The sequence below is a fragment of the Sphaerodactylus townsendi genome, linkage group LG04 (genome assembly GCF_021028975.2).
Source record: "Sphaerodactylus townsendi isolate TG3544 linkage group LG04, MPM_Stown_v2.3, whole genome shotgun sequence".
Lineage (NCBI taxonomy): Eukaryota > Metazoa > Chordata > Lepidosauria > Squamata > Sphaerodactylidae > Sphaerodactylus > Sphaerodactylus townsendi.
Genome location: NC_059428.1, coordinates 99,715,012 through 99,742,914, shown reverse-complemented (window position 1 = coordinate 99,742,914; position 27,903 = coordinate 99,715,012). Strand labels below are relative to the sequence as shown.

The 27,903-nt window shown below is 41.0% G+C and overlaps 1 protein-coding gene across 2 annotated transcripts; it reads right to left on the bottom strand.

Moving 5' to 3' along the window:
• Nucleotides 1–246: 246 nt before the first annotated feature.
• On the bottom strand, nucleotides 247–26,937 carry ECRG4 (ECRG4 augurin precursor). 2 transcript variants are annotated; one of them, XM_048493365.1, is made up of 5 exons: nucleotides 26,694–26,937; nucleotides 11,292–11,397; nucleotides 9,183–9,230; nucleotides 6,950–7,107; nucleotides 247–625 (listed from the first exon to the last, which is right to left on the bottom strand). In XM_048493365.1, exons 2-5 carry the CDS (start codon nucleotides 11,356–11,358, stop codon nucleotides 464–466), a joined length of 435 nt encoding a protein of 144 aa, XP_048349322.1. In that variant the 5' UTR covers nucleotides 11,359–11,397; nucleotides 26,694–26,937; the 3' UTR covers nucleotides 247–463. The 2 variants fall into 2 exon arrangements, with proteins under 2 accessions (XP_048349322.1, XP_048349323.1); XM_048493366.1 differs by lacking the exon at nucleotides 26,694–26,937 and adding an exon at nucleotides 18,494–18,537.
• Between the last annotated feature and the right edge of the window lie 966 nt (nucleotides 26,938–27,903).

Here is a 27,903-nt window from a genome sequence, read left to right as displayed (position 1 = left end):
CAAGAGTGATGGTACTGCTGGCTTTTGATAGGAGCACTGAAAGGATTGTGTATCCCTGTTCCTCTTTTTGACAGTCATTGGCTTAGATTTTGGTTCTCCACCACCTCCCACTATGACCCAAAATGATGCTTCTGACGGACAATGCTGTAACTCACTGTTTTTGTATAGAACTTGGGTGTTTTTTTTAATGTGAATAGATAATTCACAGGAACATCCTTTAAGGTATAGGAATTTGAAACAGGACCATTTTTTAACTAAGTTGATGAAATAGTTTAGTTTATTATAAAACTGTAATTCTAACACATCTATGCTATGAGTACTAAGTGAATATTTAGAAAGTATAAGTACATTGTTCTCATTGCATTTAACAATCTAGTTAAAACTTGAATAAGAGGGACAGTAAAGGACAGACAGGCCGTTATTGTTCTTCAGGATGTTCTTAATCAGAGAAGACAATTCAAGGTTAATAATCATCATAGTTGACGCTGGCTCCATGCCTGAAAGTGTGTGGGTTTCGTGGGCCAATAGGAGCATCTTCATCATAATGGTGTTGGTAATAGCCACCATAATATTCATGGCCGCTGCGTCCTAAGTTTGACCAATAGGAGACATCATCTTCAAATTTCTGTATTCAAGAAAAAGAAATAACAGACAGTTAACTAAAATCTGCAGCCTTGAACTATTTATGCGCTCTGCTTCAAAAACAGTATCTATTACTGTATTATGTACTGGTCTGTGATGACTGCTCTAAAATACATTTGTATATATTATTCCCTACTTTCCCTTGTGTATAATTCCAAATTAAAAATGCAGTCAAACCCCATTAAGCACCCTTCCAGGCAAAATGTTTGCATTTTAAACTCTATTTTTGACAATAGAGTTTACTATTTTATACTATAAACTCTGTTTTTTACTACAGAGTGTAAAAAGTTTTTACTCTACACTGTATCTTAAAACTTTAAGGATGGTGCCCTCTTACCACCTCAGGAAGCCTGTTCCACAAGATGGGAACCTCTGTTCAAAAGGCCACTGATAGATGCTAAGAGGGTAACCTTAAGCAGGCAAACAACCAGAAGATAAGAATCGGAGGACTACAACTAACATACGGGTGTATCAATTTTTATTCACAGTCGAGGATAATATTTTTCCAGTCACTTAACCAACAACTAAATTTTATCTTTAAGATTGCTTAATGGAGCTTCAGAAATGTGATTAGACACCAGCACAGTATTTAATTACTACATTTGAAAGTGGACACTGGCTGCTAGCATGCACATGGAGACCATGCTGTCACAAACAAATTCTATTTGGCTACAGTAATTACAAGGTAAGTATTTTACACACTGCACACTGTGTTCACATTCAGCAAGTCTTTCTGTTTTAATAGCTTTTTTCCTGATTGATAATGGTAACATTTCTTGACATGAAAAGCAAAAATAAGCTATACTAAGCAACCCATTCAAAACCTTAGTTTCATATTTGAAATGGTAGAGAGGCTCCAAAACTTTGGTTCATGTTTTGCCTTGAAATGTATAGCTCTGTGACTTCCAGTTTGGTTTTCAGACTAGCTGCGTCTCCTCTGTGAGAGCAGAAGAACCGGGGGGCGGGGGGGGGGGGTGTTAGTTCTGGGGCCTATCTCAGACCTGACTTGTCATCTCCAGATCAGAGAGAGTGTCCTAAGATTGCCCACATTTCTCCAGGAGGGGTTTCCTCAAGTAGGGAAAGGAGTCAGAGGATTCTTTTCTCTATCCTAGAGTCAAAGTCCTAGGAGACAGACTGCCATCTTTGCTAAACCCCGCTGAGGAATCTTGAAGAAGATTAAAGCTGTTCCAACCCAGATTTCCTTACTTGGAATATTTGGATTTATGAGGGGAGGGAGGAGAAGAAATCACAGAATTTGATGTGGCCATGAAGTGCAAACTGATGGCTGTTTTGTGGATAAAGATCGGCTGGAAGATCAGTGCACTAACTGAGTGTCAGACCTGATTTCTGTGGGTTTCCGCTCTGGGTGAATTCTTGTGCTTGCTAGCCTGCCAACACTAGGTGCATTAACAGTGATTCTCTGGTGCTGGCCTCTTTAAAGCCACATTCTCAAGACTGCATTCTGTCTCGTTGCCTGGATGGGAAGGGGAAGGGGAAGAATTGCTTAAATGGATAACAGCCAGGGATGTAGGTATAGATTTTTATGGGGGGGTTGGGGGGGCCACACCCCCACCTGCCCCTAAAGCATGGCCATGCCTCCCCAAGCCCCGCCCCTGGCCTAGCGCTTATAAAAGCAGTTCTCTGAGGCCAGGGACGGCAGACTCCCCTGCCCTGCCCTGCCCCCCACCAGCTGGGCTCCCAGCCGGCACCCACCAGTTCCTTCTGCCCTCCCCTCTGGGCAGAGGCATAGAGGGAAAATGGAGCCTGGTGCAAAATCTGAGTTTTGTGTCCCGCCCCCGGCAGCCACTGTGATGCTGGAATCCACCCCCATATAGTATCCCTTTCAATGGTGTTTAAACTAGAGAGCCCAAATTCTCCTTTTAAATCCACCTTAAAGGGAGAATCTGGGGTCCCTAGTTAAACAACATCGAAAGTGGTGCTGTTTTGGGGTGGATTCTCCCCCACCCTGAAAAAGCATCACTTTCAATGTGGCGTAGTGGTTAAGAGCAGGTGCATTGTAATCTGGAGGAACCGGGTTTGATTCCCTGCTCTGCCACTTGAGCTGTGGAGGCTTATCTGGGGAATTCAGATTAGGCTGTACACTCCCACACACGCCAGCTGGGTGACCTTGGGCTAGTCACAGCTTTTTGGAGCTCTATCAGCCCCAACCACCTCACAGAGTGTTTGTTGTGAGGGAGGAAGGGCAAGGAGATTATAAGATCCTTTGAGTCTCCTACAGGAGAGAAAGGGGGGATATAAATCCAAACTCTTCTTCTTCTAAACTGAGGACCTCAGATTCTCCCTTGCCGAAGGGGGTGGATTTAAATTTAAATCCATGCCGAAGGGGGTGGATTTAAAAGGAGAATCTGGGGAAATTTGGGGGGTGCCTGCTGTCAGGGGTGCAATGGTTAAGCTAGAAGCACCAAACTTTCAGGGTATCTTTAGGAGACTCTCCTAATGATACCACCCAGGTTTGGGGAAATTTGGTTCAGGGGGTCCAAAGTTATGGACCTCTCAAAGGTGTAGCCCCCATCTCCTATTAGCTCCCATTGGAAACAATGGGGGATGGAGCACCCCCTTTGGGAGTCTATAGCTTTGGACCCCCTGGACCAAACTTCACAAAACCTGGGTGGTATCAATAAGAGACTCTCCTGATAATACACCCCAGGTTTGGTGAAGTTTGGTTCAGGGTGTCCAAAGTTATAGACCCTCAAAAGTGTAGTCCCCATCTTCTATTAGCTCCCATTGGAAACAATGGAGGATGGGGCACCCCCTTTGGGAGTACATAGCTTTGGACCCCCTGGACCAAACAATCCCTGAAAGTCCCCCAAACAATCCCTGAAAGTTTGGTGCTGCTAGCCCAAACAATGCGCCCCCTGCAGGCCAAAAACCAAAAAAACACTAAAATGTTTTTAAAACCCACAAACGGAGGGGCAGAGCTTCGGACATTAATGGGCGGGGGGGGGTTTGAACCCGAGAAACCCCCCCTACCTACGTCCTTGATAACAGCTATGCCAAATTGGCAGAGCTGTCTTGAAACTGTTCCTGACCTGACTTATGCCTGCAATAAAGAAACCTTTGTGATCCTACAAGTGTCTTCATTGTCTGGTCAAGGAGATCTTGACAGTGAGTTTATAATTAAAAAACTCTAAAAATGGATACCGAAAAGGATACTGACAATAAACACTAAACATAAAAAGGTAGAAAATATTGCTGAAATATTGTTAAAATACTATAAAGAAGATAAAGTTTTTAAACTTATGAGAATTTGATGATTTGATTGGTTGTTGCTGCACAATATTTACATATGTAAGTGGAATAAAAGAGCCAGATAGACAGGGAGAGGACCTGAGAAGGAGGTTGGATTTTGGAGCTGTGTATTGTTCCATTGTGAAACTTATACATAAGGATCAAAGTGGCTTCTTGAAAAAAGGCAACAGAGGTAATGTCAGAACAATTTTAGATGTGGTGGAGTATTACGAGAAACATAGTGACAAACAAGCAGTCTTGATCCTTTTGGATGCAGAAAAGGCATTTGACAACGTTTCTTGGCTATTTATGTCAAGTACATTAGAAAAAAATGAGCTTTGGAAATAACTTTTTGAAAGGTATAGAGGCAATCTATACTAAACAGTATGCTATAATAATTGTAAATGGTGAAGTGTCCGAAAAATGAGAGATACAAAAGGGAACCAGAAATGGATGCCTTCTCCCACCATTGCTTTCATACTGATTTTAGAGATATTCAGCAGAAATATAAGGAATGATGACCAAATGAGGGACCTGAAATCAGGCAAACAATCATTGAAATTGAGGGTCTTTGCGGATAATGTGATGATTACAGGGGTGCAGGGGTGAAAATGGCCCCTGGGGCAAAATGGTGCACAAATCACAAATGAGATTAACTTAGGTATCTGGATTTATGGTGGGGAAAAATAAAATATTTGGGAGAATGGCTGATCAACAAGAATTTTATGTTGTACCAGGATAACTATGTTAAAGTGTAGAATGGTGAGGATTTGTTGAGATGGAATAGAAGGAATTTATCTTTTCTGGGAAGAATATCGGTGATAAAAATGAACACATTGCCAAGAATGCTATTTCTGTTTCAAGCCATACCAATAATCAACTCTGCGTTATGTTTTAAATAATGGCAAAGAGATATTAGTGATTTTATTTGGCAAGGGAAGAAACCAAGAATTAAATATATAAACATTCAGGATGCAAAGGAAGGAGGGGGTTTCTTGTTGCTAAATTTAAAACTGTATTTTGAAGCTTCCTCATTGGTATGGATAATGGAATTGATAATGCTGAAGAAACATCAGACTCTTGAACCTGGGGGGTTTTGATAGGAGAGTTGGATGGCATGGATATCTGTGGTATGATTAAGGGAAAATGCTTAAAGATTTTTCTAATCACTATGTTAAGAGGAGTCTTCTTTGGATATGGTAAAAACATAAAGCGTTTATAGCAAGTGTAACTCCTTTATAGTTGTCTCCAATTGAAGCTTTTACTAGAAAATAAGTAAATGTGCAAGAAAAATGGCCTACTTACGAGAATTGCTGAATTTCCAAGATGACAAATGTGAATTTAAACCTATGAATGACTTAAAAGATATAGGTAAAAAATTAGTTCAATTGATATCAACTTCTAGAAACGTTTAAAGCTGATTACAAAAATACGCCTTTTACCACACAAATGACAGATTTTGAGTGTACCTTATGTACAGATGATGATATACTGATTACTAAAATGTATAAGATGTTACTGAAATGGGATACAGAAGATGAGGTGGTCAAGTCTCTAATGATTAAGCAGGGGCAGAGCGAGGGGAAATCGTGCCCAGGGTGCGCTCACCTGTGCCTCTGCCGCTGTGTTGCCTGCCCCAGAACGCCCTCGCCATGCCCCCTCAATGGCCCAGCCATGCCTCCGCCACTGCTCTACTCGGGGCGTCATGCCCCCCTGCCCCATGGGCACTACACCACTGAGATTGTGGGCTAGTATGTTTGGTAGAAATATACGGGTAGAAACAGTGGGAGAAACTGTGTTAGAAAGGTTTAAAGTTCACAGTATATTATAACTTGAAGGAAATTTATTATGAAATGATGTAAAGATGGTATTTGATGCCAAAAAATTGGCACAGATGTGTAAAGGTATGTCAAACAGATGCTAGAAATGGCAACAACAAGAGGGGTCTTTTTCATATGTGGTAGATGTGTAGAGGCTAATTTTTGGTGGGGGAAGGAACATGATATTAAAAGAAATACAAAAGATCCTGAAGGCAACAATTGTGAAAAAATCTGAGGCTTTTTTGTTGGGGCTCATGGGAGATGAAATTCCAAATCAATACAGATCGCTCTTTATGCAGATGATTACTGCAGCAAGGACTCTATATGAACAAAAATGGAGAGACAATAAAATACCAACAAAGGAGGATTGGATTGTGAAAGTCACAGAATATTCAGAAATGGCAAAACTGATGTCTCTATTAAGGGACAATAATATGGACAACTTTTTAGAAAACTGGGCCGCTTCCGCACACGCAAAATAATGCATTTTCAAACCACTTTCACAACTATTTGCAAGTGGATTTTGCTATTCCGCACAGCTTCAAAGAGCACTGAAAGCAGTTTGAAAGTGCATTATTCTGCATGTGCGGAATGAGCCCTGGAAACCTTTTACAGAATCCCTTTTCAAACAGGGAAACAACAGCAGAATTTGAAATCTGAAAAATAAACAGCAGAATGTATTAGAATATCAGGGGAACAAAAAATAACTGAACTAATTTTTTTAATTAAATGCATGAATCTAGAGTTAACTTTCAATCAAAAATGAGATAGCTGGAAGTCATTCTAGGGTGTATAGTAGATTTACTTTGGTATGTGTTTAACTTGTTTTTTTGTTGCTGTTGTTGATGGCATCTATGTAGGTGTTTGTTTTTCCATGTGAGAAAGATAAAAAAAATTAAAAGAAATTTGTAGCTCTGTAGAATGCAAACTGACATGTACCTCAAACTGTATCATTCAAAAATGTCCGAAGTGTTTTAGTATCTTTTTTCTAAGAACAGCAATAAAAGCAGACAACATATATAAACCAAAAAAAATCAATAAGTAAAAGGAGTTTCTATAAGTAGATTTTTTTCACCTTTCCATAGCAGTCTATTCCAAAAATCATGGTCTGAAAACTGGTGAATTCTTGGAGAGCCAGAGTATCAGACGGGCAGTCCCATCTGAGAGGCAGGGTGCTCAGCTACAGCACCATAGCTATTACCTCTTTCAATGTTTAAACTGAAATGTTTGTGACTTACAGCCTCATCAAAGCCCAAGTAAAGGAACTGCTGGTACCACTGCTGTACATCAGGTTGACTCCTGTCCCAAAGCTGGCGTTTCTGGCGTTTCAGGCTGCTTAAGAACTCCTTGGCCTTAGCTTCTTTGACAGACACTTCTCCCTTAGCTGGAACTGGGGCTGGGATGAGAACAAGAAAACACAATGTTTGTTGTTCCAACTGTGGCTCATGGTATATAAACATATGGAAGTGTTGCTGCTGCTTGGCAATGTATGGACTGGATCTACCAGAAATTTCCACTAAAGGAGAATTTTCATCATCAGCATGGAACTTTCTCACCTCCCTCCTCCTGCTGCAGTCCCAATGTTCCCTGAAATGCTGCTCCTGTCCCCACACCCTGTAAGCAGGATAAGGAGGAAACTGATAATCTGCAGTAAGGAGGGGCAACTGGCAAAAATCCTCCCTCCATTCTTGCTAGATCCAACTTTTTGTCAATTACATACTTTAGATTTTAAAGCAGGAGATCTTGTGTAAGCAACCTCTGAATTCTACAATATGTATAGTGTTTGGGTGCTGTGTGGTTTCCGGGCTGTATGGCCGTGTTCTAGCAACATTCTCTCCTGACGTTTCGCCTGCATCTGTGGCTGGCATCTTCAGAGGATCTGATGTTGGGAAAGCGAGTGGAGTATATATCTGTTGGAGTGTCCAGGGTGGGTGGGGAAACCTTGTCTGTGAGTAACAAAGGCGGCAACCAGGTCAATAGTTGAGGGCATCTGAATAGAAGTATGAGTAACAATGAAGACTATAGCCTGGGAGTAACCCTGTAGATAGCAAGGGCACTGGTGGGAGCATCTGAATAGAAGTATCCTGGCCTGGGTTTCCTTTGTCTATAGTCAACCTATGTTGGTGTGGAGCTGGTTAGACACAGTCTTGACTCTAGTATTTTTCAACACTGGCAGCCAAGTTCTGTTCATTTTCATAGTTTCTTCCTTCCTGTTAAAATTGTCCATGTGCTTATGGATTTCAATTGCTTCTCTGTGTAGTCTGACGTAGTGGCTTTCAGAGTGGTCCAGAATTTCTGTTTTTTTCAAATAATATTCTATGTCCAGGTTGGTTTATCATGTGTTCTGCTATTGCTGATTTTTCTGGCTGAAATAGTCTGCAGTGCCTTTCGTGTTCTTTGATACGTGTCTGTGCGCTGCGTTTGGTGGTTCCTATGTAGACTTGTCCACAGCTGCATGGTATGCGATAGACTCCTGCAGTAGCTAAAGGATCCCTCTTATTAGCTACTGCAGGAGTCTATCGCCTACCAAAAGCAAAACCTGGAAAGATAGGAAGAAATGGTACTTGATTCCTTCTTTACCTGCCATTTTCCTCCTACAATTCCATGTCTAGCATTTGGTTCTACCAGCTTTTCCACAGGCAACAGAGGAACCAGGGGCTTCTGGCCTTAAAAAGGTTTTGCCAAAGATTATGAGACATTCAGGAGTAAATACCACATGGGATGGTTGCTGAAGTGAGGAGCAAAATCTGACAAGATCTGGTAGAAAAGTAAAAGGATCCTCCAAACTCAGTCTCTTTCCTCAGGCAGAGTTTTAGAAAACTAAAAAGCTCCAACCTCAGCCTCTTTCTTTAGGCAGAATTTTAGACTTTGATCCATTAAAAGATTCCGTGGATATGGGATCTTGGTAGTGTTCTCTGGCTTTATGAGAAGTGGAAACTGTGGGAAGGGTTTACTGTCCCTGCAAACCATTTGCCTTCTGAAAAAAATCTTTTTTGCGGGGAGGGCAAACTAGATGTGATCTACACATTGCCGTTTAAAACCTAAACTGAGTGATCTAAAATGCCATGTTTAGTTTGGTCCTCGGTGCCACCATAACGGCTGGGGTTCAAGACACAAGGAACAATTAGTATATGTGCTTCTTCCCTTATTTAACTGCTGACATAGGGCCTTTCCCCACTCTCTTGGATCCCCCCTATGCCGCGCGCTGCTCTCAGCGCACGGCATCCCAGGCGCATGCCCGGGCATCCTCTGCACGGGGTCATCAAAAGACGCCCTTAAGAAGAGTGCCTGGGATGCCGTGCGCTGAAGGGACGCAACAGCGGCAGCGTCGGGGCGGCTGCACTGTCGCCGCCCCTGTCGTGAGGAGTGCCAGGGGACCCCGCGCTACTCTCCTCAAGTAGCGCGGGGTTTAAGGTAAGTGGGGAAAGGCCCAAAGATATTCAGATAGTAAGCAACAGAGATGAATCTTACCTTCTCGTTTTTGAAGCATCACCTTAAGTTTGTTTCCTCTTGTAACACCTGAATGGATCAAGTGCATATATTAAATTTTTAAAAGACTGAAAATGTTTAATTAACTACTATAGCCTTAACAAGGAACATGATTGCATATGTAAATAAAGGAGAACCTGTAGAGAAAACAAGATGCCCCTAGGACAAATTCCTTTTGCTACTTTTTGTAGGGGAGAATATTTACCTCCCATGCCACCAGCACATATACACATTCTAACATCTAGTGATACAAAAGCATTGGTAAAAATCTTTCCACTTACCTTGAATCTTTAAAAGGGCTGACACAGCAAGCAGATGCTGGTTGTTTAAATGTGTTTTGTTGTTCAAGTGTTCCTCAGTGTGTTTATTGCATTTTGATGCATTTTTAAATATTCCATCAAGCTGCTTTGAACGCCAGAAGAGCAGCCTCTCAATATTTAGAGAGCTATATAAACCATTAGCTTTGCTGTTCTGCAGTTCTCTTTGCCCACCATAATTTTCAGTTTGCTATGATTGGTTTGCTTCAACAGATTTGTGTGAAGGGTAGGTAATTAGTGGAATTCAGGGCCAGTGGCTTCATCTTTACATGTTGTTTCACAGCTTTTAAAAGTATAAGTGTTAGTTGAACCACTAAGTACTGGGTACATGTTGGTTACAAACTACTAGAAAATGTATTCATCTCTGTATGTGTGTATGTGCACACGTGATTATCAAAATGCATCCACTATACTCAGTTCCACAGAAAGATGAGAGTAGGGGTGTATATTTGTCCATCACAGAACAAAGCATGCTGGACCTTCTTTGCTGTAGAATGCTCTGCTTGTTTTATTGTATTGTTCACCACCCAGAGCCCTTCGGGGGAGGGGCGGTATACAAAATCGATTATAAATAAATAAAATACCTAGCCCTGTTCCCACATCTGTTTGAAAGTTGGTCAATGAACTACAAATGCTCTTTTATCAAAGTACCATGTTCAATAATGCACAAAATAATTGCTTTGATAAAGGCAGTGGGTAAAATGAATGATAATTCTCATATTCATTCAGGACTATATTCTAATGTGAAAGCAAACAATTTTCTCAACCTCTGCACCTAAACTGACTGTACTATCATCTTTCTGTGGAACAGAGAATAGTAATTTACTTATGCTTTTGAAAATATGGGTTTAGAATGGCTTGTTTTCAACCAGCCTTCTGTGCTTAAAGGTGACAGGAAAATGTTCACTGAATGATATTTTTCTCATTGGTGCATCTTGAGATGGGCAAAGCATTTCTACTTATGCTATTAAAGGCCCAGGATCCCTTGCTTGGGGGGAGGGGGGAAGCTGGTACATCATTTGAACACAGAAGAAGGCAACCGTTGTTCCCTGCCTTCTAGCTTCAAAAATGTTATAACATACACCCATGTGTACCAGGAGCCATTTATATTAACATGTCACTATATCACAAGAAGGAGGGTTGAGGCACAAAACATGAATGGACCATGCAGGAAAAATATAAAATCCAGCATTTGCCAGAAAAAAAGTGGGAAGGGGTGAGGGCAAGCTGTTCTTTCTCCCCCCACACCTCCCTAGGAGGAACCCATGCCTTAACAACTGTATCACTAACAGATATCCCACCAGTGTGAAGCCTTTCCTGCCTCTGCGGGTCCACAACGCAGAAATGTCCTGAATTCTGATCTGATGGTGCAGCCATTGAAGGCATTGACAGAGGAGTGGGGGGAGTTTGGGAGAGGGACTGGATTGACAGCCTACGAAATGGCATGATGAGCAAGGGTAAAGAGCCGAGTTTTGTCACGTCCTTTTTCTTCCCAGAGTGGCAAGCAGAAATTGAGCAGGTGAAGCTCCGTCCTTATCACTGCATCGCCATGCAGGAGGGAAAAGTGTTGCCACCTAATGCATTTCTTTGGAGGGCGCAGGAGCCTTCCCCCAAAGTGCGCTTTCATCGAGTGCGTTTCCATGAGGCTATATTCACCCTTCCCCCCTATAAGGGGCCACCCCGGCCTCTCCCCAGCAAGCTTTCCCCTGCTCCTTGCGCGCGCCCTCTACGCACGCGCGCCGATTCCTTCCCGGGCGCCTTTCTTTTGACTCACCCGGGCTCATGCAAACCACCAGGAACAGCAGAAAAGCGGCCAAGGAGAAGCTGCAGAGCGGCTGCATCTCGGCGAGTCGGTAGAAGGCGAATGGCGAGCGCGGCACCTACGAGGGCGAAAGGGAGAAGGCAGCCGCGTGAGAGAGAGCCCGAGAGGGCATCTGGACGGCGCGCAGCTGGCTCGGCGCGGGCCAGATCGTTTCCCGCCTTGGCTGTGCCCCACGCTGGCTGGCCACCGCCGAAGTGCTGCTGATGGCCGCAGTCCAGTGTTTACGGACTAAGGGGGGGGGGGGAGAAGAAGGCCATTTCTCCGAAAAAAAAGCAAGCAGGTACTTGGCCTCTTTCCAGACCTGCTCCTAAAAACTTTATAAGGAGTCACAGAATCTCCTGTTTCCAGCCCCAGGCGAGCTGCAACAAAAAATAAATAGGCTCTTGTGGCACGTTGTAGACAAACCGTCTATAGTGAGGGGCCTCTCCTGGCATCCGAAGAAGTGGGCGCCAATCCAGGAAAGGTTGTGCTGGAATGAAATTGTGTTCAAGTGTGTTGTATAACACCACACACACAACACACCCCGACCATTTGTGCAGAATGGCTTCCAAACCGATGCTAAATGGAAGCTATTCTCGCTGTCATAAGTCATGCCCTGAGAGTTACTCCTCTTAAAAAGTGAGCTGCCAGACGCGCTCATCCAGTCACCTGCATTGCTTGAGACACTTCTTGTGCAAAATTTTAGCACATAAAACTTGTTGTAATAAAGGGCTCCCCAACCTTCTGAAATCTTTCCAAAATTTTGAACAAGGTAGTGGGCACCATTTTTCACTAGCAGTGAGAGATCCCCTCCCCAAGCTCTTTACCACTCTTCCCCCCTCCCCTTTGTTGAACAGTGGTATGAAATTGGCAGGCAAGCCCCTTGCAATGGCATTGCTTTCAGTATGACCTGAAAGTGATCTCATCACATTGGGGGACAGTCTGGTATTTGTCCCAAACTCTATGATTCCACAGTTTTTTTGCAGTCACTAGAGCACACCCTGAGTGATGCTGCCACTTCCATGTCTTTCTGGAACTGATGTCACTGCTCTGATGACACTGATTCTCCTACCCCAACAAAAAGCCCCAACTTCCCTCGTCTCCCATTGGTTGCCAGGCTGTGCCACTGGTAGCCAGCCCCCCCCCCCCCCCGGCTGCTATGACACCAATCACAAAATACTGGAAGGTTCCACAAAATGCTGAGAGGTTTCAAGTCAGAAATGGCATCATGCTGCTGGCGAAACTGTCACCCCATTCAGCAGCAGTGGGTAGAGGGCAGAAAGAGACCTGGTATGCCTTTTAATTTTTGCTGTCAAGTCATATGTTTCAGTGATCCCTGGTGGGGTTTTCAAGACAAGTGATGTTCAGGGGTGGTTTTCCATTGCCTGCCCCTGTGACATGCCCCTGGTATTCCTTGAAGGTCTTTGATCCAAATGCTCGCCATCTTACTTAGCTTCTGAGATCTGATGAGATCAGACTAGCCTGGGGCTATCCAGGTCAGTGCCTGCTATGTCTAGATGTAGTTGCTGTTCCAGAAAAGAATATTCTTCTGGAGTGATATTTGATCAACAAAACCTAAAATGCTCTGAAGTCCTTTGGGAACAGAGAGCACAGTTATAGACTCCTGCTGCCAATAAACAATTTACAAATGATGGACTGGGCTTACCTTGTGTTGAATAATCATATTCAGCTGAGAAACGTGAGAGAAATTTGTAGCCTTTAAGAATCTGGTTTCTCCAAGGATTATTCCTTTTTACCCAATATTTGGGCAGGCTGTTTTTTCACCATCTCATATTCTAATTTAAAACCAGTTTTCCCAGACCACATACTAACATCCTGAGCATTAGAAGCATGATGAATGAAGCTTTGAGCCAGACAGTAGGAAAAGAAGTGAACTGCACTCTAGGAAATTACAGTAATAATTTGTACTACATTTATTAACACCCAGAGCAAGTTGGCAACTCATAAGAAAGCAGACACTAACACATTCTGTTCTCCTTAGGATCTCATCCAAAATTAAACAGGAATCTAGCCCATTCAGCATGCCAAGCTGTGTCTTTTAAAACCATATTTTAAAAAGTCACTATATATTCATCTGTCAAAATTAGTTGCAAGAGCTTTCCCAAAGCCTGTCTATCCCACAAGAGACTTCTTTGGTTATTAAATGTTGCAATATACAGCCACTTCATAATATTTGCAAAGTGCTATGCATACAATGTTGTCCTCAACAAAGTATGGTTGCAAGAGCCATTGTTCAGTTTTTAGAGCATATGAGTTGTATCCAGGAGACCCCAGTTCCAATCTCTATCCTTTTCAGCGGTAGAGCTGGAAAATACCCTTTACAAGAGATGTTAGAAATCAGCCAGCTAAGCAGACCAGTGATCCCAATGTACCATGTGTGAACATGTGTTTTCTGACACCCACTTCCATCTTCCTCAAAACACCTCTTCCTCAAAGCAAAACTCCAATCCTGGTTTTCACCTGGATAAGATATTATAGAAGAAGCCACAAGGAATCACTTTTATTTGTGCACAGAGCACCCATTCAGAAACTCCTTCCTCCATCATAGGAGGGTTCTTAGCTTAGAACCTCCTGACATTTTATGGCTTGGCTCTATCCTCATTGGCTGCCATTTTGTGGGGACACCTTTTACCAGTTCTCAAAATTCCATGACTGCAATCAGCTCAACAAGGATGGAAATCTCTGGAATAAACAATACTGAAATATACTCTCACATAAAGTTGCTCGTAGATTGTATATTCCTCCACCACAGAACAAAGCATACCCGTCCTTTTTTGTTGTAGAATGCTCTGTCTGGGTCCTCCTAGGGCCTACCTCGCCCTTCTGCCCCCCATCCGTTTGAAAGTGAAAACCCAGTTTGGCATAACTGCTCGTATTAAAGTACCATGTTCAACAATGCACAAAATAACTGTTTTGACAAAGGCAGTGCATAAAAATGAATAATTCTCATATTCATTCGGGACTGTATTCTAATGCAGAAGCATAACAACTTTCTGAAATGTTGCACCTCAACTGACTGACTTTGAGTTTCTCTTTCTGCAATAAATTGTGTGTGTTTGTGTGAAAGAGAAGGGTGGTGAATAACTTCCTTCTGTACATGCTGTGTTTCTCGTAATGAGGCTGTTTCGTGTCTTTGGGAGGCTGAATTCACCTGTTAGCTGTTAGAGGCAAAGAAACAATGTTTATTGTCCTCCTGACCAGTGAGAGAAGTTGACATTTCATTGGTAATATAAATAAATGCAGTTACTGCTCTAATCCAAGCAATTTCATGTCCAATTATGTGACTTATCATCAGTTACTTAGAACTTGGTCCTTACTACCTCCACATAGGTTAGGTGAGAAGCCAAAGCTCACATTGAGGGGCGATTGCATCCCTATCAGGCTGCATCCAGGGGCTCACCAAATCTAGGATCTGGACGTACACAACAGCTGTAAGATGCACTAGAACAGTAATGGCAAATCTATGACCCACATGTCAAAGGTGACATGCCACATGTGTTTACCAATACCCAACAACAACTATTCTCCATGTTTCAGTCATTTTTGTAATTTTGACATTTTGTTATATAATACATAACACCACACATGATTAGAACTGTAATTTTAAAATAGATGAATATGCAAATAATTGTTTCTGTTTTGTTTGGGGATGGGGAGAATGACATGCTGGCAGAGTCAATTTAGACATTTTCTGAATTTATGACACACAAAGCCCTAAAGGTTCACCATCACTGCACTACAGTGAGGCAGGTCTTGGAAGTGCAGCATTTGGGCTCCCTCTTTAATCAGCCACAGGGATAAAAATTCTTTACAGTCAAAAGAAGATTATTGTAGCAAGACTGACTCAGTGGCAAGAAGGACCTGACAGGTATCTTATAGCAATACCAGGTCTCTTAAATTTTCCAGGCCATAATGGAAAGAATGAACTAACTACAGCAATCCATGCATTTGTGGGACAGCTTGAACTATAGTTATTAAAGTGCATTAATACTGAATGAAAATAACTTAGGAAACCTACATATTTAATTTAAAATTGAACGCATGATTATTTCTCACAGAACTTATAGGACGAAATATATAGATTCTGAGAACCTGGAAAGATTCCAGTAACTTTACATGTACAGCTACTTGCTCTTGCTTTCAACTATTCAGAACAGTTCATGTATTATTCTTCCTCTGGTGCCTCAACAGTGCAATTCCTCCTCCTGAAAAAACAGGTGGCTCTTAGCTAGATGGCCCAGACTGAAACTGGAGGGACTAAATAGGCTTACTGCATGATTGCCTTTTGATTCCAGTAGCCAATTTGTAACTGAATAAATTAAATAAAAATAATAAGTTAGGGTGAGGGTTAAGGCAAGAGCAGGGGCTCATTCTTGCCTTAGTGTTACGTTGAATTCTAGGGCGCAGTCCGAGAATAGGTCTATGGTCTGTTCCTGAATCCTAACCCTAACTTGTTATTTTTATTTAATATATTCAGTCACAAATTGTTCCCAAAATTGTAATAGAAACCCAAAACTTGAAACAGACCATAACCATATTCTCGGATTGCGCCCTGGAACTCAACGTAACACTAAGGCAAGCCGGAGCCCCTGCCCTTGCCTTAACGCTAATCCTAACTTATTATTTTTATTTAATTTATTCAGTCATAAAATGTTGCCAAAATTGTAACAAAACCCCGAAACCTTAAACTAACTGTAGCCGTATTCTCGGACTGCACCCTAGAACTCCATGTAACACTAAGGCCAGTCTGAGCCCTTGCCCTTGCCTTAACCCTAACCCTAGCCTATTATTTTTATTTAATGTTTTTGTTACAAAATATTTTTGGGGGATTCCCTTAGTGTTACGTTGAGTTCTAGGGCACAATCCGAGAATAGGTCTGTTTCAGGTTTTGGGTTTGTATTACAATTTTGGGAACAATTTGTGACTGAATTAACCTGTTTTTAGGGGATCCCTTACTGGTCCATCCAAGCCTTTTTAATCTTAAATTGAACTATCTTCTGAATACAGAGAATCCCAAGCAACTGGAGATAGTGGCCAAATTCTTGCTCACTATTACGAAATAATTTCCTGGGTTCCTCTTTCGCTCTGAAGTATGCACTTTATGAAACAGGAGTACCTGTTTTATCTCGTTAAACTGTATTTGGATTACTTAGTTCTGCTATGTTTTAATGCCTAATAAAGGACTTTGAACTTTGACTGAATAAATTAAATTAAAATAATAAGTTAGGGTTAGGGTTAAGGCAAGAGCAGGGGCTCGAGCTCCCCTTAGTATAACATTGATTTTTAGGGCGCAGTCCGAGAATAGGTCTATGGTCAGTTTCAGGCTTTGGTTTTTTTTCTACAATTTGGGAACAATTTATGACCGAATAAATTAATTAAAAATAATAAGTTAGGGTTAAAGTTAAGGCAAGAGCAGGAGCTCGGGCTTGCATTAGTGTAACGTTGAGTTCTAGGGATCAGTCCTATAATAGGGCTGTGGTCAGTTTCAGGTTTTGGGGTTTTGCCTTAACCCTTGGTACTGCTAGCTTAAACATTGCTCCCTTGACATGCACTCTCACATTTTTTCCAAGTTCTCTCTTCAAATCCACCCCCTTTGGAGTGGATTTAAAGGGAGAATCCTGACTCCCTAGATTAAAAAAAACATTGAAAGTATTGTTGAAGGCTTTCACAACCAGATTCAACTGGTTGTTGTGGGTTTTACAGGCTGTGTGGCCGTGGTCTGGCAGATCTTGTTCCTAACATTTTGCCTGCATCTGGGACTGGCATCTTCAGAGGTGTATCACAGGGAGAAGTCTGTTATAAGAGAAGTCTGGACACAGTGTATAACAGACTTCTCTCTCTCCCAGAAAACCCACAACAACCAACATTGAAAATGATACTGTTTGGGGGGTGGATGGGGTATCTACCCTGAAACAGCATCACTTTCAATGTTGTTTAAACTAGGGAGGCCAGAGTCTCACTTTAATGTGGATTTAAAAGGAGAATCTGGACTCTCTAGTTTAAACAACATTAATAGTGATGCTGTTTCAGGGTGGATTTCCTCCCCTTCAAAAATAGCATCACTTTCAATGTTGTTTAAACTAGGGAGCCCTGGGTATGTTCAGATTTGTGTGTTGGGGCATGTTCTATAATGTGATGATGACTTTGAGATGACCTGGTGCAAAAAATGTTTGATCGTGGTGGGGGAGGGTGGCTGCCCATATGGGGTTGGGGGCGCAAAACTCAGATTTTGTCCTGGGCTCCATTTTCCGTAGCTACACCTTTGGTTTCATCTGGAAATGAGAACTAAACCAAATTCAAGGTGCTTCAACCTTTAAAGCCATTCACATATCTACAGGATCACTTCTTCCTGTATGTTGTCAACTCATGAAACAATTGTTCAGAGCATATTCCCTTTCCATTCAAACTCCCCAGTATATGGAATTGTCTTCTTGAGGAAGTGAAAGGAGCACCACAGTTAGAAATCTTCAGGAAGCATTGCAAGGGCATTTTTTAAATTTGCAAGGGCTTTCAATGTAGTGTAAACTTCTGTATCTTTCGGGGAAAGGGACTGTTGAGAATTTATGCTGATGGTTTTCAATTGTAATGTTTTAACTTTGATGTGTAAGCCACCTTGAACCCAAGGAATATGAATAAATAAGTAAATGTCCCATACTTCTAGTAAAAGCAAGGAAAAGATACTGAACACAGATTTCAAGTTTCCCCATCATTTGATAGACTTCTCTCAAATCTTTAATAATTGCTGTTGATTGCCAAACTGTAACCAGGCAGGTTGGTAATGGTATAATAAACTATGGTGCAGTAGTTTGTTGGAATATGAGCCAGGAAACAAGGGTGCAAATATCCACTGGACCTGAAGCTTGCTGGCTGACCTTCGACCTGCTTAAAAAAAATTAAATTTCATAATGCACTTGCTATCTGAAGAAGGTACACAGTCTTTCATATAATATAATTCAGCAGCTACTGAATGTAACGCTAAAACATGGTCTGTTAATTCTAAAAGTACAAAAAAAATTGGCAACAGGAACGTTCTGTTTTAGAAGAAATGTAATTTTTAAAATTTCTTAATAATCCCCAACTTTGGGTTGGATCCTGCTCTCTTGTACAAGAGGAAATGTAAGAAAAAGACTACTGTAGCTGCATTGTATCCTCACCTGGGTTTTTGCTTGTGAAAGATCTTCTGCTGCCAGTTTCTGGGCACTATACTATATTGGGAGGAAAAGTACTTGATTTATTACAAGATCTTGGGAAATCAGAAATGCACTGAGTCTATGTTTCTGCTTGTGTATCGCTGGATCTAAACTTTTATATTTAAGTATGAAGTCAAAGGAGATGAATTCTGTTGGAAAACTGATTAATGAATCAAAGACTAATCAGGATTCTCACTTGGCATAATGCTGATTTGTTCATCTTCTAGTATGAACTGTTCCTTAAATTTGATATTTCCAAGATTGTTTGGGGTATTTTTGAAGTTGCAGCAGAAATGCACATAGCAATTAATGGATCTGGATCTGTAATGAGAATTTGTACAAACTGAAGAGAAACTTTTTCTAGATGTTCTGTCTTATTAGGTTGTCATGCCAATAGAGGATTTCTGAGAGAGTGATGATGAGGATTGTGATGCATTCCAAAGATTAATTGATGTAATAATTCTATGCAAAATTATAGCTAAATTCAGTTACCTGTATCAACTAGACTTAACCCTTGGCCATACATGATGTCTAAGTATTTAAAAATCAAGTACAGTTTTGAACAAACATTTACTGTTCTGCATGACCAAATGCTTGTACACGAGGCAACTGTTCTGTCTACCCATATCTCAATTCTGGATGCAAATGGTTGGCTTTGCTTACTCATACAATATTATTTATTTGTTGGCTTTGCTTACTCGTTCAACATAAGTAGTCATTTGTTATTAACAAATGTATTTCCCAACCCCTACATAGGACTTCTCATTGCCTAAAGCTTGGTCTCAGGTTTTGTTTTTGTTCTCATTCACATATCATCTTCATTGCCATTAACAATTGTCACAAAACCGAAGTCACTACAATGCCAGTAAAATCACCAATCTGTTAAATAACACAAATATTCGACTAAGAATCTAAAATGCCACAAAATGGGTCAAATCTAAGATGTTCTAAACACTGATGTTCTAAACACTAAGATGTTCCCACACTGAGAAAGGCCCTTTCTGTGTTCTGGAAGATTCAACTTGTAAGATAGGTCTTTGTTCATCAGCCTTATTTGGCAGGGTGATTCTCATAAAGAAGGAACTTCAAAAATGCTGAAAACTGGGTATGGATCATTCTGATGTCACTATCTGAACAGCAACGGTCATATAGTATTTTTATTCATTACATTTTTCCTGGAATTTGTTTCAATAGTAGTGGGTTTCTATCTCCACTTCTGGTTTTATCACTGAAGTCAGAGAGAAAGGAACTGGTATAAAGACTCACTGTAATTATCCCTGTTAACATGCATTGGTACTACAGACATGTACCAAGCAATCATATTTCTCTTAGAACACATTGTCATCTGATAACAGGAAGCCTTAATGAAGCATTTGTCAACTGAGTCCAATATCCAAAGCCAGTGAGGACTGGACTAGGGTAATTGTTTGGAAAATGATAGCTTTGCCTACACTAAGCACTTCCAATTTTATTCCTAGCCCGCTTCTGCAGATGGATAAATGAATGCCACACAGAAGACAGACCTGCAGGGTAGTTTATTTCACTAGACAAAGAATCAGCACCAGTAATAACTATATGATGATGATGATGCAAAGAGATTGGCAAAATGAAGATCATCCCCCTTTTGAGCTGAATGCTTTTGAAGAAGTATCTTCTGCTGCTGATTAGCACATATTTTCATGTCAAATGTGTGACAGCACATGTGACGTGCAGTGTAATTTGCTGCTGGTAATCACTCGTAAATTGAGGCAAATAGAATAGAATGCTCAAAAGCCTTTCTTTGATTGAAGCGAAAATCAGGCAAGTACAAAGCACTCATTCTCTGCAGTGAACATTACATTAATGTAGAGTGAAACTGTGGTTCCTAAGAGGCTATTATATGAGCAATCTGGACAGACTTAACACATTGGACACTGAAATTTCCACTAGGAAGACATGTCCTTACTTAAAACATTAAAAAATCCTCAATTATTACCACTTAACACTGCTAGGAGAAACTTATTCTTAGTTTTAATTCATTTTATGGCACATTGATTTTTTAAAAAACAAAATTAATAGAGATAGTAAAATGTGTGAAAAGGCATAGCGGACACGTTCTGGGCTTGAACCTGGCAAAATTAAGCACTTCTAAGACTACTAGTTCTATTGAGAGAGAATTAAACAAGTTGAAAGCAACAGGATTTTAAAGTGTTTAGCTGGATTATGTACACTAATTATTATGGAACTGAAATTCACTTTTTGAAAAATATGTGTCTTTAGAATAAAATATTAGTGCAGTTAAATCTACAAAAGAGGATGTCTGGATTTAATCAGTATATTTTGTACGGATTTGTTGCCTTTTATCTTGAGTACTTGCTTTTGCATCTGATGTTCATTCTTGTTTTCACTAGGGTTTGCCAAGAGGACTTTCCCCCAGCTAATTAGCCTGAGATTCAAGTTGTGTGGAGTGACAAGTTACTTGTCTGTCATTCACTTATAAGAGTGCTTCTTCAGTTCCACGTTGAAGCCCCAACCAACACTGGAATGAAGAAATAGACTGGGCAGTTGACATCAGGAGCGGATCTATAAAAAACCGTGCCTAGGGCAAGCTGCCAAACTGCACCCACCACGCTCCCTGCCCTGCAACAATAAGTGACTTTTGACTTCCCGCCCCCCACCTGCAGACACCCCGAACTCAGACGCAGCCTTGATGAGGAAACCCACAGGCGGCACAGCATCCTGCGTAGCCAAGCATTGCACAGCAGTTGCAGAGGTGTGGTGAGGCCCTGCAGCAAGAGCATGCTGTCCCACAGCCAGCCCTGCAATCAGACACGGGTCATGGCACCCATTAGCCCCGCATTCCAGTAGCAGGGAATGTTGGCATACCAAAATGCCTGGAAGATGGCTGCCTTGCTTGCCTTGTTGCAGCCGGCCTTGCACAATTCCTGCGGTTCTGCCCGGCTGGCTGGGCTTTCCCCCAGTGGGCAAAAGGAAGCCACTCTCCTTGTTTCTCCATCTGCCCGCCCAAGCTCACTGTTCCCACCCACTTAAATTGGAATCATTTCTGCAAAGGGAAGGAAAGTGGCTGCAGCGTTATTTCCTCCTCCTCTTCCTCCTCCTCCTTGGCATGGGCCCCGGCTGGTTAGATGAAGGGGGAGAAAGATCAAGAGGGAGAATCCCAGAGGTGGAGGGGGACAGTCATGGGGCTGTGGTTGAGTTTTGCTGCTGCACCACCCCTGCCAGGCCCTGCTTGCTCCTGCTCAGCCCAGCAGTAGCCCAGCTGTCTCCTCCAGGAGCAAGCAGGGTCCAGCAGGACAGTGGCAGCAGAGGGAGGTTGGGAAATGCTTTGGGGGGGGGAGAGAAGGGAGCCTGGGGCTCTACAGAGTGGGAGTGGGAGGACACCTTACTGCTGCTGCCCCATGGGTCCTGCTTGCTCCTGGGGGGAGAGTGTATGGACTGGCTGAATACACCCACATATGATCCTTGAAAGTGACTACTGGGTCACCTTCCCCCCCGTCCCTCCTAGATACGCCATTGGCATATTTTAAGCACTTAAAGTCAGTGCTTAAAATCAGTCACAGCTATTTTGAATGGTGAAGGGCATATTGTAGTCTGACCATAATGTAGTAGTAGAACTCTCATGTAGTAGAACCAATGTGGACTCTAATCTGCAGAACTAGGTTTGATTCCCCACTCCTACATATGAAGCTTGCTGTCCTTCACCTAGTCATAGTTCTTCAGAAATCACTCACCTACTTCACAAGGTGTATTTAGTGAGAAGAGGAAGGGAAAGGAGTTTGAAAGCCACTTTGAGACTCCTTACAGGAGAGATTCTCTCAATGGCTTGGTTGTGTTGCATTTTGAAGATAAAACCTCTTCTATCTGCTCTAGCTTAAACTTTACCTACAACTAATTATTTCAGTTAACACCTCGTCCTGAGAGAGAAATCTCATAGGTGTGAGTCTGACCACCTGAATTCTTGGCCCTTGACTTTTCCATCCCATTAGAGATCTAGAGTAATATTTATCAGATGGATGGATATGATGAATACTGAATTAATAAAAGGCGTAATTTCAACTGTTAAAAAGGCAACTGCAGGCACACTTCTGCTGACCATAACTACCATTTTAGGATAAGGCACTTGATTGTAATGTGGTAATCCAGTTGCAGACATGTCTGGATAATAGCCAGATCCTACAGTAACTGCCAGATCCCAAGATTTCTGAATATGAATTATATATTTCAATTCAGATTAATAGTAATGATCAGTGTTGTTTGTCTTTAAATTAGTTAAACTCTATATAAATATCTGTATGTACATCAGTTTTAGGAATTACTCCTTTTTATTCTCTCCTCCATACTAACAATATTTTCATGTGTATGAATACAAAAAGTTTGTTTTATGTTTTTATCATTATGAGTGGAAATGGTTTAAAACAAACTTTTCTTGCACTATGCTCTGTTTCACAGAAAGCTGTAAGTTTGGTCAACTGATGTTCAGCAGTTGAGAAAACTATGGTTCTGCATTAAAATATGAGAATTCTATGAGAATATATAAAAACAAATGTGAGAATTATCATTCATGTTTACACATTGCCTTTGTTAAAACCATTATTTTGTGCATTATTGAACACGGTACTTTGAGACAAGAGCATATATGCCAAAACGTATTTTGACTTTCAAATGGATGGGGGGAGCAGGGGTGGGTAGGCACTAGGACCCAGGTGGAGCATTCTGCAACAAAGTCCACCATGCTTTGTGGTGGAGGAATATACAATCTACTAATATCCTTATGTGAAACAGAGTATATAATAGAATAAGTACTTCTGCCTATGTGTGACTTGGCATTTTCTGCATTTCTAGTTATGGCATTTAACTGTGCTATGAAAGAGCTCCATTCTTCATGATGATTTCATTGAAACAGCAGTCAGTTTCATATAACATAATGAAAAGGTTCTACTGAGCCATGTTCTTTAATAGTAAGGCCTTGACTCTTTCACACACTGTGAACTCTGCTATGCACTTTATACATTCACAAACCCATGCCATTTTATTCAGATATCAAAAGCTCATATCATTAACGACCTATACGCATACTGCTAAAAGACACCAGATGCTATAAAAACATATTTATTTATTGAAATATCTAGGGAGGGCAAAATATACTTCCACAGTGCAATCGACAGGTGGGGGGAGGGGGGCAAAAGGGCTGTGGAGCCAGTGTGACCCCACCGCCGCCATCATTGCCACTCTAGATAGTGTAAGTGGTACCTATGCAAGATGGACACTAACACTGGCACTGGGGCTCTGCAGCAGCCAAGTGCAAATGCTGCTGCTGCGCCAGTGCTCTTCCACATCAGGACCCCGCACCAACACTGATGGGGCAGTCCAGGGTGCTGCTAGGTTGGAGCTGACTTTAGTTGACTTCCTGAGGGCTTTAAACCCAGGAACACCTCCTTCAGCTGCTGGCAACTTACACCAGCAAAAGACCAGGCATAGCCCATTGGACTACAGTAGTGAGCTTTGGGGCACTACTCGGTTTTTGCATTTTTCCTTCTTCACGCCTCGCCGTTCCTGTTTGGAGGCAATGTGGCTTCGCCATCCCTTGCCATTGTGAAACTGTCCCCATAAAGTGGAATACACTGTAAAAGTTAAACTCTGCTGTATTACTGGCTTTAAAGGGGAGTAAATAGCTGGAAAAGAAATCTCCACGGTTCATTCCGCACACGCAGAATAATGCACTTTCAAGCTGCTTTCAGGGCACTTTGAAGCTGTGCGGAATGGCAAAAACAGTTGTGAAAGCAGCTTGAAAGTGCATTATTTTGCGTGTGCGGAATGAGCCCACATTCAGAGGAGGAAATGAGCAAAACAAAACAAATCTCTTCAATTATCCTTGCTTGTGAGGTTTCAATGCGACTCACCACTGAAGACACATGATGGACCTCGTATGTTTTCATACTGTGTCTTATGCTGAATTCAGCCACTAGAGAACCTCAGGTAACAAAAAATTAATTTCTGACTTTAAGCATCTCCTGGCAAAAGAAGCCATATAATTATGGAGCAGTCACATCTCACCAGGATAATTCAGCCAGAAAAATCCATCCAAGTCCATCAGCACATGGAAATCTGTCATGAAAGCCAAAGGAGTCTTTTCTCCAATGAAATAGTGAACGTACCCAGATGAAAAGGCCATGTCTCCAGCCCATTCTACATCATGGAGAATAATCATGCGTGTCCAACTTGCCTTTATGTAGCTAAACTCTGCCTGCAGAGTTGTCTGGCAAAACCTCTTGTCACAGGTGGGTAAGAGGAGAAGGCTATATATTTTCTGCTTTTGGTGTGTGTGTGTGTATGTGTGTGTGTGTGTGTGTGTGTGTGTGTGTGTCAGGAGAAGGAGAACACAGCTATGATGGCAAAGGCCATCCTCTCCTGTGGGGAGAAAAACAGCTCTCCAGCTGCTAAAAAGTTGGCTGAGGGGGGATGCCATTATGGCTGAATAGCATGCTGGCTTCATTCCCCACGTTATTGAGATGACTGTTAATGCTAATGCATGAATCTCTTCCTCAACCAGTCCAACGCTTCAATATATTTTTTGAGGTTACTATTCTTTCTGTCAGGCTTTTTTCTCTGCTTTACGATGGTAAATCATGCTTACAAGAAAGGAGTATGATCTTTAGAATTCAGTCTCTGCCAGAGACATTTTTTCAAGGACATATGTTTATCCTTAAGCCTCAAACTGCTAACATGATTGTCTTAACGCCCCCCTTCCTTTGAGAGAACAGAATCAAGACAGTATTTTAAAAGAAATCTTTAAGTGTTTCTTAAAATTCTGCTTCTTTTCAGGACTGCTAATTTTGTCAAGAATTCTGACACATAAGTTTCAATGTAAAGGTTGAATGAATACTTTGCTTAAAATAGTGTTAAAGGAGGTAATTTAACCACATGCAAAATGTCTGTGTTGTCTAGTTCTGCTTTGTCTTCCTTTATCAGGGTAACTTTTAATGTGACTTTCAGAGTGGTATCATATTAGGCTAGAAGACCAAATTTCATAGAATCTAGCAAATTCATGCGCATTTTAATATAGAATATATAGCAAGTTTTCACTTGCCTTAAGTATAAATACAAAAAAGTAGTTTAGATTTAAGATCACGCAGAGCAAAAAAGAAACACCTTTGGATAAACAAGAATGCAATCCAGTAAGTACAATTTATGTGAAAAGATCTCTTTACATTCTCAGAGGTGAACAAATGAATCCTATCATGATATAGTTCTAGAGAATCTTAATGCTTCACTCCTCATCATTGTTCATCCCTTCTATGTCCCATAGTATACAAAAATAGAAAATATCATTTTAAAATACATTAATTAGTGAGAAGCTCAATTACATAGCAGTTAAATGTCACAAAATAACTCCTTTTTCAAAAACATGCATTTAATTTATATTGCATTATGATGAATCAACATTTTCATCCATTTTGTATTCATTTATCAATTCTGAAATCCTATTCCATACAGAAAGGATTTTTACCCTTTTTTTCATAGAGAGATCTTTAACGTTAGTTCGTATTTTAAAGACCAGAGGGCTTAACAGCACCTTTGAATTATAGAGATGCAAAGAAGCACAATACACCCATTGTGAAATTACCATTCATTTCAATTTGGGACATGGAAGAAAGGTTCTTATCTGATTATGCCTGAGAACAGATTAAATAATGTATAAAAAAAGCAGCATTCATAGCATAAAACAATATAACTTGATTTACTGTGATCCACAGTTCACAGAATTCAAGGATTTTACTGCTGTTTTCTACTTTTCATCTATTACACATAGGAAAGGGTTTAATTTTGCTACAACAGAATTCTCAAGTCACTTTTTTAGAACCAGATCCCTGTATAACAGCTAAAATAATTTAGGAATAATGCTGAGCAACTAGGAAGAGAAGTGCAGCTATATTAAGCTACTAACATATACAGTAAGCTGAAAGAAACATCTTGCACAAGCTACAATTCCCTGAGCAAACAAATGACATTACAGTATACCAATCTGTAATATTTATACTGCTTCCCAACATCCTGCTTCTGCTGTCTCAATGTAATAGTAGCAAATTCCATTAGAACTTATAAAAAGTAGAATAGTTGATTTAAAAAATAGTATATCCTTAAACACTTTTAAAAAGAAAATTACCTTTCAAGGAATCTACTTCCTGTCTTCACGTCTGGCCAGAAGAAATTAGATTTGTTCCCCAGTTAACAGAAACAAGTTGTTCTTTATTTAAGCACACCTTGACTTTTAAAAGTGGAGCAAGAAGGAACCAAGCAGCATGGGGAAATGTTATTACAGGTTTTTTTGAACCCCTAGGACAAATATATGAAGTGCACATTTATTACTTTCTTCAGGAATCTCTCCTTTTGCAGAGAAACCTGCCCTAAACACTTTAAAGATGAATTTGGAAGAATCACATTTCGCCTCAATCAGTAGGGAAGGAAGATGATTGCAAGCAGATGTATACTTGTGTTCTCATTTTAAAGGAATCTCTCACTGTATGTGTGTAAGAGAGAAGGGGGGGAGAATGGCAAGAAATTTTGGAGTGTGTTTTTGTATTTCTTAATTTTTTGCAGATGATAGAGACAAGCACATTTTGGCTGTACAAAATATATCAGCACATAAGCAGTATTCCTGTAACTATTTGGCTCGTTAAAAAAAAATAGCTTTATTTCATCAGGATATTACTGAAAAACAGTGGTATACTGGGATGTTTTTAGCAGCCTAGGCAAAAATAGGCTTGCCAATTTTTCATTCGGGGGAAAAATCTAATCTGAAACTAATCTTGGCAAAGTCTGACAAGTTGTGGAAGAGTCAGTGTATAATTTGATAGGCCGTGTAGAGTGAATCCTGCTGGTAGGTTCAGAGATGAGGATGTCAAAATAAAATAAAAAAACTCAGACCAGTTGTGACACTGTAGCATTTCAGAACTGACCCTTGTTGCTTACCTGTCAAAATGTGAGTTTACTGCTTAGATCACACACACAAAAAAGTCTAGTTATCACACCAGTTGTTACAAACTGAAAGCCACATGGCTTCTGTCTGTTGGGTCCTAGACAGGGGTGTTTAATTTTTTCCCTTCAAATCTTAAAAAACCCACATTTTTTTTGAAGATTGTTATAGAATCAGAGAATCATAGAGCTGGAAGAGACCACAAGGGCCATCCAGTTCAATCCCCTGCCATATAGGAAATCACAGTTAAACCACTCCCAACAGTGGGCCATCCAGCCTCTTTTTAGTCAACAAATATTAAATGTAATCTATTGGAAGGGCCAATGGGTGTATTACTGTACTAACAGAATCACCTTTTCAACCTAGCAGCACCAGATTATCAGTTGATGATAGACCATCA

Excerpts from the sequence above, each read along its gene's own strand:
- ECRG4 (XM_048493365.1), bottom strand. The coding sequence starts at position 11,358 with ATGCAGCCGCTCTGCAGCTTCTCCTTGGCCGCTTTTCTGCTGTTCCTG. Across the intron at positions 9,231-11,291 it reads GGTGGTTTGCATGAGCCCGG|GTGTTACAAGAGGAAACAAA; the intron begins GTGAGTCAAAAG and ends TGATCCATTCAG. Across the intron at positions 7,108-9,182 it reads GATGCTTCAAAAACGAGAAG|CCCCAGTTCCAGCTAAGGGA; the intron begins GTAAGATTCATC and ends TTCTCATCCCAG.